The sequence below is a fragment of the Marmota flaviventris genome, chromosome 1 (assembly GCF_047511675.1).
Source record: "Marmota flaviventris isolate mMarFla1 chromosome 1, mMarFla1.hap1, whole genome shotgun sequence".
NCBI classification, from domain to species: Eukaryota; Metazoa; Chordata; class Mammalia; order Rodentia; family Sciuridae; genus Marmota; species Marmota flaviventris.
The window spans coordinates 169,807,025-169,820,019 of record NC_092498.1 but is presented as its reverse complement, the minus strand read 5'-3'; the positions used below and the strand labels follow the sequence as shown (position 1 = coordinate 169,820,019).

The 12,995-nt window shown below is 35.4% G+C and overlaps 1 protein-coding gene across 26 annotated transcripts in view; it reads right to left on the bottom strand.

The window, feature by feature from the left end:
• Slmap (sarcolemma associated protein) overlaps positions 1-12,995 on the bottom strand; it is a 158,253-nt gene that overhangs the window by 20,576 nt on the left and 124,682 nt on the right. For all 26 annotated transcript variants that reach the window (XM_071618915.1, XM_071618973.1, XM_071618952.1 and 23 more), the window contains 2 exons: positions 12,108-12,188; positions 11,777-11,836 (listed from right to left, as the gene is read on the bottom strand). In XM_071618915.1, coding sequence (XP_071475016.1) covers positions 11,777-11,836; positions 12,108-12,188 — 141 coding nt within the window. The remainder of the gene's footprint in view (positions 1-11,776; positions 11,837-12,107; positions 12,189-12,995) is intronic.

Genomic DNA, 12,995 nt, shown 5'->3' with positions numbered 1-12,995 from the left:
GAAGGATAGAAAAAAGAAAAGAGTTTAGCATCATTATCTCAATTACATAACAAAATAAAAACTGGGGCTGGGAGTTCTACTGAGCCTACTTCATCATCACCATTTCCCCAACTCTACACACATAACAGATCAATATATGTTGAACTATTAATGATATAAGTGGTTTTACTCAAATAAATTAAATCTAGCATTACATCTCAAATATGACACTTCCTCTAACCACTTTCCTCTCTGGTTTCGCTGCTCATCTTCCATTCTATTAAATCTTTCTGCTATTGATGGATAAACAAATCAGGCAAGCCATATTCTTCTATTGCACTCTATTTGAGAATGACTTTATTTTACAGGTACTTCAGCCATAAAAACTTTGGTCCTTCAAAATAGATCTGAGAATATTTTTTCACAATTCAATTACTGTAGGTCTCATGGGGCTGGGGTTATGGCACAGTGGTAGAGCACTGGCCTAGCATGTGTGAGGCCCTGAGTTTGATCCTCAGCACCACATAAAGATAAATAAATAAAGGTATTGTGTCCCTCTACAACTAAAAAAAAATTGAAAAAAATTATAGTAGGTCTCAGATATTACTTATATGCATGTATTTTCATACTCATAGGTCACATTCTATTTTCCCTGTCAAAAATTTTGATTCTGGGTTCATTTATGCTAGTCAATCTATCAATTTGTATTTCAAAAGCTCTTTTGGTCAGGGTGGGGAACACAAGCAGAAATTTTTTAGTGGCAGAGACACTGTCATACCAACTACAAATTTTATTTGACAACTCTTTCCATACTGTCTGTTGAAGTCTGCAAGGTCCTGGTCTATGTCTCTGGATTTAGTCATCATGTAAGGCAGTACCCTAATATTCAGGAGTATTTAAGAAACAAGTGTTGGGCTGGGGTTGTGGCTCAGTGGTAGAGTGTTTGCCTGGCATGCATGAGGCACTGGGTTTGATCCTGGGAACCAGATAAAAATAAAATAAAGATATTGTGTCCACCTAAAACTAAAAAATAAATTAAAAAAAAAAAGAAAAGAAACAAGTGTCATGATACCTGTATCTTACTTTCAAGTGGTTTGACAAGAAAAACAAACAAACAAACCCTACTTAAAACTGTTGAGTAAATATTTTCCTAGCTGTGTTAATTTCAACCTTTGCACTACAGATATTTTTGGTTGAATAATACTTTACTGTGGTGGCTTCTCTGTGCATCGTGGGATATTTAGTAGTTTCCCTGGTCTCTACCCAGATGTCAGGAGACCTCCCTGAATCATAACAAATAAAAATGTCTTCAGATATTGCCAAATGTCCCCTAGTAGGTAAAGGTCCCATGTCAAGGATTACTGCTCCAACTTGATAAACATAAAAAAAACCCCACAAAACAAAACAAAACAAAAAAACAAGCAGACCTACATATGGCTTTCTTTTCCACAGAAACATTGGCCAATAATTCAATAATTTTTTTTTAATGGGAGGGGGTACTGGGGATTGAACTCAAGGATGCTTTACCACTCAGTTACATTCCCAGTTCTTTGTATTTTTTTATATTCATTCATTCATTCATGTATTTAAATTATAAATTAACATAATGATTTTATTTTATTTATTTTTATGTAGTGCTGAGGATTGAACCCAGGGCCTAACATGTGCTAGACAAGTACTCTACCACTGAGCCACAACCCCAGCCCTTATTTTTTATTTTGTAACAGTGACTCACTGAGTTGCTTAGGGCCTTGCTAAGTTGGTGAGGCTGGCCTTGAATTTGTGATCCTCCTGCTTTAGCCTGCTGCGTCACTAGGATTATATAGGTGTATGCCTCTGTATCCAATGAATCTATTTCCTGTGTATTCTAAACACAATCAAAGAACTATACTGTGGAGCCAAGCATGGCAGCACACGTTTGTAATCCCAGTAGGCTCAAAAGGCTGAAGCAGGAAGTTCTTAAGTTCAAAGCCAGCCTCAGCAACTCAGTGAGTCCCTGAGCAACTCAGCGAGACCCTGTTTCACAATAAAAAAGGGCTGGGGAGCTGGAGTTATGGCTCAGAGGTAGAGCGCTCGCCTCGCATGTGTGAGACCCAGGTTCAATCCTCAGCACAACATAAAAATAAATAAACAAAATAAAGATATTAAAAAATTAATATGGATTTGTGTGATACTATGTAAATAAACATACATGTAAACATGGAGGTTGCATATAAATATGTGCCCACATCTATTCCTCCCCTCCCCACTTTTTCCTGTTCACAGTGCTGGGGATTATAAATCCAGGGCCATGTATATACTACATAAACAGTCTACCAATGAGCTACATTCCCAGCCCTACACATCTATTTCTTAAGTCTGTCTATTGAGTGGGCTTAGAAGAAATGACACACCAGTAGCAATGAGGACACCAAACACTAAAGATCTTGGTTTCTAAATACCATTTTCTACCAGAGTTCTCTGAAGAAATGGTTGATTTTAGGGATAAGAGAGAGAAAGTACAAGATGAACCTAAAATAACTTTTGGGCCAGAAGTGAGAAAGAGATAAAAGAAGGACTGGGTTATGTAAAAACAAACAAACAAACAAAAAAAAAAAACAAACCCAAATCCCCAAAACCCAAATGTCTCCTACTAGCCAAATATATGACAAGCTGAGCATCAAAGCAAATGAGAGTGACAGAGTATATAACAGAGTTTATGACAGAATATATTAAATTATAACTCATAAATAAATGAGAAAATTAAAAAAAAGACATACTAAAAAGTTTGCTAATACACATAGACGGAATGATAAAATTAAGAAATCACTATTTGGCAACTATTAAGGTAATGATTCATCAGGCAAGAATCATTAGTAGATGCTAAAACTAAGTGGTTAAAATTCTTAGAGGGTGCTGGGCATAGTGGAGCACTCCTGTAATCCCAGCAGCTTGGGAGGCTAAGGCAGGAGGACTGTGAGTTCAAAGCCAGCCTCAGCAAAAGTGAGGTGCTAAGCAACTCAGTGACACCATGTCTCTAAATAAAATACTAAAAGGGGCTGGGGATGTGGCCTAGTGGTTGAGTGCCCCCCGAGTTCAATTCCTGGTACCAAAAAAAAAAAAAAAAAGTTTGAGAATTTGGGCTGAGGATGTGGTTCAATGGTAGGGTATTTGCCTGGCATGTGTGAGGACTCAAATTCAATCACCATTACTGAGAAAATTAAAAAAAAAAAAAAAGTCTGAGGGGTTAGACTTTTACATAGTCTTAAAATAGCTCTGCACAAGAAATAGTTAAAAATAGAAAATAACAACTTTATACTGGAGAAACCAGGGAGACAATACCTTAATCATATACTCAAAGTTAATATCACTAGTGCACAATTCAATATCAGGTATCTCCTGATATAATAATACCTAATATTACTTTGTTGATCTTGCCAAAAACACATGAATTTAATTATGAGGAAACATTAAACATATAAACAGAAGAACATTTTAACTGTCTTGTGCTCTTGAAAAATATCAATTTCATGAAACAGAGAAAGACTGAAGTGGGCTGGAGTACAGCTCAGTTGGTAGAGTACTTGCCTTGTATGCACAAGGCCCTGGGTTCAATCCCTAGCACCACACACACACACACCAAAAAAAAAAAAAAAAAAAAAGACTGAAGAACTAACTGTTCTAGGCTAAGGGAGAAAAAAAAGACAGGACAATCGAATGCAATGTATCATGCAGGATTGTCTTTTTTCATAAAATACATTATTGAGATAGCTTTCAAATTGTGAATAAGGTCTATAAGATTTGAGAATAGTAGCATATTTCACTGTTAACTTTTACTTAATTTTGAGAATCATATGAAACAGGAACTATGTATTGAAGTTTTTAGGAATAAAGGCTATAATGTCTGCAAATGACTCAATGATTCAGGCTGAGAAGAGAGGGAAAAGAAAAGAAAGATTAAAATATTAACAACAGATAGGGGTGAAATGTTAATATTTGGAGAATCTGAACAAGCATATGGAATTTTTTGTTCTCTTACTGCACTCTTCTTAAGTCTAGAATTATGTCAAAGTAAAAAGTTAAAATAAAAATTTCTGGGGCTGAGGTTCTGGCTCAGTGGTACAGCGCTTACCTAGCAAGTGTGAGGCACTGGGTTTGATTCTCAGCACCACATATAGATAGATAAATAAAATAAAGGTCCATTAACATCTAAAAGAATACAAAATAAAAAATAAATTTCTACATGTGATAAAACAAGAAAAACCAGGTGTGGTGGCACATGCCTATAAGCCTAGCAGCTCAGGAGGCTGAGACAGGAAGATTGCCAGTTCAAAGCCAGCCTCAGCAATGGTGAGGCACTAAACAACTCAGTGAGAACCTGTCTCTAAATAAAATACAAAAAACAGGGGCTGGGATTGTGGCTCAGCGGTAGAGTGCTCGCCTAGCATGTGCGGGGGGGCCCTGGGTTCGATCCTCAGCATCATATAAAAATAAAAAGAAGATATTAAAAAAAATTACAAAAAACAGGGCTGGGGATGTGGCTCAGTGATTGAGTGCCTCTGAGTTCAATCCCTGGTACAAAAAAAAAAAAAGGAAAATATGGCAAGCTAGGCAATGTGGTATATGCCTATGGTGGCAATTCCAGAGACTTGGAGGGCTGAGGATTGTAGCCTCAGCAACTTAGTGAGACCCTGGTCAAAAATTAAGGCAAAAAAAGAAAAAAGAGAGAGAGAGAGAGGGAGATAGCAGGATGGGGATGTAGCTTAGAGATAGAATGTTCCTAGGTTCAATCCCTAGTATGTCCACACCACCACACAAGAAAATGAAGAAAAAGGAAATATGATAAAACAATAGTTAAATCTAGCTAATGGGCATATATGGGTATTTTTTGTTCTCTTCAACTTTTCTCATGTTTGTTATTTTTTATAATTAGGAAAGGTCTCTTGAAATTACCAATCAAAATGTTATCATCTTAGAAGAAGCCTCAATCATTTCTGCTTAAATTCCTGTATCAACTTATCTTGTCCCTCTGCATTTATTATTATAAGCTTATTAATGGTAAATGAATTACTACAACAACTAAAAGAGGACTGTTATGCTTCAAGGAATCCTTTTATAATGAAGATTCATATGTAATTTCACCTCCATTAAAGTTTATAGTCTATTAAAACAGACTTTTTTGGGGGGATACCAGGGATTGAACTCAGGGGCACTCAACCACTGAGCCATATCCCCAGCTCTGTTTTGTATTTTATTTAGAGACAGGGTCTCACTGAGTTGCTTAGCGCCTTGCTTTTGATGAGGTTGGTGTTGAACTTGCAATCCTCTTGTCTCAGCCTGAGCGCTTGGATTACAGGCATGCACCACTGTGCCTGACTGAAACAAATTCTTGCTATAGTAGAACACTTCCCTTTTTCAATGATGCTGTGAAATAAAACTAATACTTGCTTTTCAAACAAAATAATAATGGAACAGGTTTTATGTCTTATGTTTCAAGAAACAATATCATCAAACCCCTATCTCTCACCATGCATAAAACTCAACTCAAAGTGGATCAAGGGGCTAGGAATTAAACCAGAGACCCTGCTTCTAACAGAAGAAAAAATAGGCCCTAATCTTCATCATGTCAGATTAGGCTCCAACTTCCTTAATAAGACTCCTATAGCGCAAGAATTAAAATCAAGAATCAGGGCTGGGGACATAGCTCAGTTGGTAGAGTGCTTGCCTTGCATGCACAGGCACTGGGTTCAATCCCCAGCACCACAAATTAAAAAAAAAAAGGAAAAGAAAATCAAGAATCAATAAATGGGATGGATTCAAACTAAAAAGTTTCTTCTCATCAAAATAAACAATCTGTCAGATGGGTAGAGAGCCTACATCTTGGGAGCAAATTTTTACCCCTCACACATTAGGTAGAGCACTAATCTCTAAGATATATAAAGAACTCAAAAACTAACACCAAAAAAACAAATAACCCAATCAATAAATGGGGCCAAGGACCTAAACAGACACTTCTCAGAAGATGATATACAATCAATCAACAAATATATGAAAAATTTTCATCATCTCTAACTATTATGAAGACAAACAATAATAAGTATTGGCGAGGATGTGGGGAAAAAGGTACACTCATACATTGCTGGTGGGACTGCAAATTGGTGCAGCCAATATGGAAAGCAGTATGGAGACTCCTTGGAAAACTGGGAATAGAACCACAATTTGACCCAGCTATCCCACTCCTCAGTCTATACCCAACGGACTTAAAAAACAACATTCTGCAGGGACACAACCACATCAATGTTTATAGCAGCACAATTTACAATAGCTAAATTGTGGAACCAACCTAGATGCTCTTCAGTAGATGAATGGATAAAAAAAATGTGGCATATATACACAATGAAATATTACTCAGCAATAAAAGAGAATAAAATAATTGCATTTGTAGGTAAATGGATGGAGTTGAAGATAGTGCTAAGTGAAGTTAGCTAATCCCACAAAAACAAATGCTGACTGTTTTCTCTGACATAAGGAGACTGATTCATAGTGGAGTAGGGAGGGAGGGGAAGGGAAGGGAGCAGGGGTTAGAAATGATAGTGGAATGTAATGAACATATTATCCAAAGTACATGTATGAAGACACAAATTGGTGTGAATATACTTTATATACCAGAGATAAGAAAAAAATGTGCTCTATATGTGTAAAATGAATTGTAATGCATTCCACCGTCACATATATAAAAAAAAAATCAATAAAAAATATCAAACTGGTTGCTGGATACATAAAAAAAGAAACAATATAATCAACGCAAAAATATGAGATTATGCTAACTCATGGTCCCACTATCTGCAAATTAATTCTCTGCATCATATAATGAAAAAAATCAGCATTTTAATTAGAACATTTGCCATGTATCAAATTATGCAAACATACAAACTCTTTATAGTGTTGTTTGAACACAGAAGTAGAGATACTTCTATGAGCTTTACAAATTAAGTTTAGTAAACACAAATGACTACAAACTCATAAGTAATTAGTGTGCAGATCCTCTTTCCAGACAACCAAGTGACATTTTTTATTTATTTTTTAACCAAAGACTAATGAGCACATCTTTTTGTGTTAAGGTTGATCAAGGCTCATTGTATTTCACACAGTCGGGTGGGAAAATGCATTATTAGTTTATTGTGGCTTAGGTCTACTCTCATGGGGTCTCTCTCTTGTCCTAGAAAGGGAGTGTTTATTTTAATCTACTTTATAATGTTTAGAAAAGTCTGATGATGCGTATTAACGCAAAATGTTCAGATGAAGGTACATGAAAGCCTTCCTAAGCCAAATCCAGTTTATTTAGATGTACAATTCAAATGAAAATAAATGTTATTTAGGAATTATGACAGGTAGAAAAATTAACAGAATCTGTTTTCCCCTTAACACAAATGGTACATCTTTATAATTGCTTGATTTACAGTATGAGCCAGGGACCAGCTTTTCTTAGACTAAGGCTAACTCATATAAATTCACATAATGCATGAACCCACTAAGTTAATTAGCCCTTGGCCTATGGAATACCAAATATTATTCTAAATTAAACTGTGTGTTACCAATTTAGCTTCAGAAAGGTGGCTGGAGATTTAACTTAAACTCTGATCTTTGCTCTAAATGTGATTGAAATCACTTGGTAAAGCGTCAAATCAAAACATTTTTCCCCCAGTCTATTTGCATGTGCATGCTTGTTGAGGGCTGATCTAGCTAAAACATATGTCATATCAGCTGACAGGAGTGATCTAGCTGAGGCAGGAAACACTACCACTGCTTCTTCTTTTAGAAAGTCTTGGCTTCTAAGAACAACCTTCATAATCTTTTTCCATCATGGATATAGGAGGCTGTAGGAGATATTCTCAGGTGGAGGAGGCAGCCTAATTTAAAGGCCTCTTCAAAGTTGATTCTCACCTCTTTGCCATTCCTTCTAACCAGCCAGGATTCTTCCTTGACAGTTGGATCTTTTGTTGGCTCCTTTGTCATTCCCACTGGTTCTACTTTCTAGAAATTCCTTCTGCTACCACCATCCATTTTCATGCAGAGAAGTCCCAAACCTGGACACTGTCTTCTGTCTGTCCAAGTCTTATCTTTCACTGTATTTGTTCCATAGAACTTATGCTCCACCACATGGTTGCTCTTGTACACTTGACTCCTGACAGGTGTTATTCCCATTCCAAACATGGATTTGTAAATGTTAGTAATATTTTTAAGAAATGCTTGAGCACTGAAATATATCCCAAGCTCTTTTCCTTTTATTTTTAAGACAGGCTCTCATTAAGTTGCCCAGGCTAGCCTTGCATTTATAATTTGTCTCAGCTTCCCAAATAGCTGGGTTTACAGGCATGTGTAAACCATGAATTTCATAAATGTTTTTTTTTTGTGGCGGGTGACGGGTGATTTCAAGTACATAGAGAACTGCAGTTTGATCTACTCTTTATTATCCTTTCAAAAGAGGAATAAATAGTTGCTGGGCATGGTGGCACATGCCTGTAATTCCAGCTTCTTGGCAGGCTGAGGCAGGAGGATTGCAAATTTAAGGCCAGCCTGCACAATCTAGATCCCATCTCAAAATAAAAATAATAAAAAGGGCTGGTGATGTAGTTCAGTTGTAGAGTATCATCGGGTTCATTCCCCAGTACCACAGGGGAAAAAGTCATAAATTGATTGAAATGATTAATATATCAGAAAAAAATGTACTACTGTTATTATAATTTTATTTACATCTCATGATGAATGCTTAGTCTACTTTAGATTATTTTCCCAATCCTAGATGAATAACATGAAGAGACTATATGATAATTCTCAATAAAGCTTTGCTGGTTTTTTAAAAGGAAAATAATAAAATATGAAAATTATGGCATAGGAAGTTGGATAAAGCATTTTGATGAGAGAAAAAAATGGGCTACTTATATATAATTCCTTTCTGCAGCTCTAAAAGTTGACAGTGAGGTATAAAAATTTATAAACTTCCCTTAGGGGAAAATTATGTCAAGACACTGAAGCTAATTAGAAAGATTACAAAGCATACCCACATACAATAAATAAAATATAACCTAATGTTTGTATTATATATCAGTAAACACATTATTTTTAAGAAAATTGTAAAACTTATAAAAGAAAAACATAATCACCATTTAGAGTTATGGTGATTATTTCTTAGAAGTTCTTCTAAAATATGCCTGCTCTAATTGGATGATTTTTCTTTATATGTAATCATTGACTAATTCAACTTGGGTCTGTTCTTAAAATCAAGATGCAAAATCTTTCAATAGGTGTTGATAAAAATACTATTTCATTAACAAAAGTTGCCCATCATATAGAAAAAAAAAAGGAAAAATTTGAGGTTTCTGTCATCTTAGATAAAGCAAGGTTAAGGAAATTCGGACCCATCTTCATTGATAGCACCTGAAAGAATTACTAGCAGTATTTGCATAGCCACCATCCTTCTTGCACACTCAAATCTCAAACCTCTTTTTCTTCTACAGCTTTCTCTTCCTGCCCTCGCCCTTAGCCCCTAGGCTATATTGTGGAGAATCAGTATCTGTCATTTTGACAGATTTTAGCCTTTCTATGACACTCATAGATTAAAATTATTTTCCTGACATCTGGATGCATTATTTATTGGAAAAGATTCATTACCTAAATGATAAAGTAGGAAGTATTTTAAAATCCCCAAATTTTATTCTATTAATGAAAGTCCTTCAATAGATAGGTTTGGTTTTATCAACCATCACCACTACCATCATGTGTCTTCATTATGGTGGTTGACATATTACATTCCCACTATGGAACATGGTCCATGTATGTTGTTGTATGTACTCTTCACAATAATTCTATGAAGACAGTTTTTCCCAATCTAATAAGTGAGGAAAATAAATGCTAAAACACAGAAGAGTTAAGCAATTTGCCCAATGACATATTACAAATAAATGGCAAAGTCAGGATTCACTTAGCACTGTGGCTAGAATGTGTTATTTTCCTAATGGTTTTGAGGCTTCATAACTTAGATGTAAGAGGCCTATTATTAATTAATTCATCAAACAACTAAATTTTAATGAATAACTGGCATTGTGGTAGGCAATGGGATTAAAATCGAATTTAAAACAGACTGAAAAAAATAAAAAAAAAAGCACTAAATGCTACTTACAAACTAATCTGCACTTGGCTGCAAAAAATATTTCTGGGAGCCAGGCGCAGTGGTGCATGCCTTTAATCCCAGTGGCTCTGAAGGCTGAGACAGGAGGATCACAAGTTCAAAGCCAGCCTCAGCAATGGCGAGGCGCTAACCGACTCAGTGAGATCCTGTCTCTAAATATAAAAATGGGGCTGGGGATGTTGCTCAATGGTTGAGTGCCCCTGAGTTCAATCCCCAGTAACAGCCACCCCCCCCAAAAAAAAAAAAAAAAAGATTTCTGGGAAATTTTTGTAGTACAAAACACCATAAAAATTGCTACTTTTGTATGAGGGGTGTTCATTATTCATTCAGCTCCCCTCTCGCTTTCCATGTTCCCACAAATGCCCACAGGTTCTGACATATTTTTTCAATATCAGAAACAACATTTTATACAATAATGGTATTGTGTTTCTGAGACGAGATTCCTGGACTTCTACAAACATTAACATATTTATTACCATGATACTAGAATAAAAGGATGGCTTGTTAACATCAAAGGTCCCCCAAGAAGAGTATTGATCAGTAAATGTGTTGGAAACCATGACCAAATTTAAGACCAAACTGGCAATTGGCTGCCTGGGCCAGCAGACTTCAGGAACTTCCCTGATTGTGGAATTCAATCAAAGGTAGTTCAAGAAGCCTTATAGTTTTCAGTATCCATGGGGGAAAAAAAGAAAGCCAGGAGGTCCAGATTAAAGGACACTAAGAAAATCTTGATGATCTCCCTCCATCCCCATCACTATACAACTAGGCCAACAGCTGGGTCATGCAGGGTGAAACTAGGACTCCTTTCAAATATAATCTCAAAGCTCAGGGTCTGACTGTGATATCTCTTAATACCTCAGCCAGAACAATAGGCACTTCTTCAAAAAGAAACTTCCTTAGGCTCTTACTGTTGCTCTGGTCCCAGAGAGCTTCCTGGGTCTACCACTTCTGATATGCTTAACTGACTGGGCTAATAGTTTATGTCAATTTTTCTTCTGTATAATAAGGCAATATAAAAGAGAATAAATGATGATAATCATAGGTTTATCAATAAGGCACCCCAATGTACTTTAAAGACACTTTCATAAATATTGATTTATTTCCTACCCATTTCATATAAACAAATATCAAGAAATAAATGTAATTCCTTTTTAGAGGTTAGACAAGTAAAAGATTTAATTACATGTATTGCTTATTTTAGCCATATCTAAAATTTCTCGGTCCAGAATTTCTTGATGAGTGCCCTAAGAACTAGGGAGATTAGAAAATTAGCAAATTTATACTGTTACCATATGAAAACAGCAAACAGGTGATTCTAGAAAGTTAAGGTTTTCACCTTATCATCATTATGTTAATAAGTTCAAATGTAAACATTTCATGTTTTACCACTTACTGCTTTGCCCTTCATAATCTTAAAATTATGATCTGAATTATTCTACATGTTAAATATAATTTTTTAAGGCATTGGGCACCAACATCAACATTTAAAATTTTAGTTTCTGCTACTTTACAGAATCTATTTTAAACTCTTAATTAAAAACTTCACACAATATATGACACAGATTTTTCTGGCAAAAGGTGAATCTGATACCCTGATTTATAATGTCATAAAAACTATTAAAGTACCTTTTAAAAGGGACACTTTAGCAAGAGGTTCATTTAGGTCTTGCTCATCCATTTGGGCGTCTATAGAAAGGTGAAAAAAGAGATAATTACAGACAGCACTCAGAACTATCAGCAATCTATTATTATCAAAATAAGTAACTAAATTTACACAGCTACTATAGTTGGATAGTTAAAAGTAGTTTTTAAAGAAATATCTAACAGTCAAGGGAGTGAATTGACAAATGAAAGCACTATTTTTCCCCTACAAAGTTTGAAATCTCCATCTACATTAACTTGCATACCTAACTGCTATTAACAGCTGTAGATTTGTAAACATTAGGTTAAAACTCACCTGTAGTGTCGTCGCTGCTTTTTTCCTTGCTTGGACTCAGAGTATCTGATAAGTCAGAATCCTTTGCTCTTGCCTGGTTTTCTACCAAGAAAAAACATAAAAGTAAAAATCTTATTATAATTAAATATCTTATAACAAGAAAACTGCTTCAGGGTATGAATGCTCAAAATCTACTACTATGCAAAGTAGTAGATTTTTAAAATTAACTGAGATCACTGAATCTTACTTTGTCACTACCCCAGTCCAAAATGGAATGCTGGTTATTACACGGAGCTCACATTAAATTATAATGTGGATTTTATCTGCTACGCAGAGGGCTGGGTTTTTTTTTTTTTTTTGTTCAAGGTTGTCCACTTGCCAACTAGAAATAAAAATGAAGCAAGCTTTTATTCAGAGAACTGCAACAAATATAGCAAAATTACCAGTACAATGTGGACATTGTATTAAGAGGATGAAAGAAAAAGGCTTTATTATATAAAAACACTAGCTAGAAGGTTGCCTTAGTAATATATATACTCATGTAATAAAATCCTATAAAAATCACATGTTACAAAATACCTTTAGAATAAGAAAATAACAATCTATTTCTTTAGAAACCATAAATATGGAATCACACTGAGGAAAAACTAAAGTTTGGTACTTATTTGCAAGGGATGCTCTGCCAGGTCCAATGAAGACATCTTAGGCCTAGTTTTCAACTAATTGCTCTCAAAAATCCTAATTATAGGCCAACATTTTATTAAAGATGACTGGTAATTAATTAGGCTCCAGATTCTCATCTGTAATGGCATATTCACATATACTATGCTATTCTTTAGGGCAGCATTTACAAAGAAGGCAATTTCTCTGCCCAAAATCCTGTAGCATTTCCTCATTCTCCACAGTCCT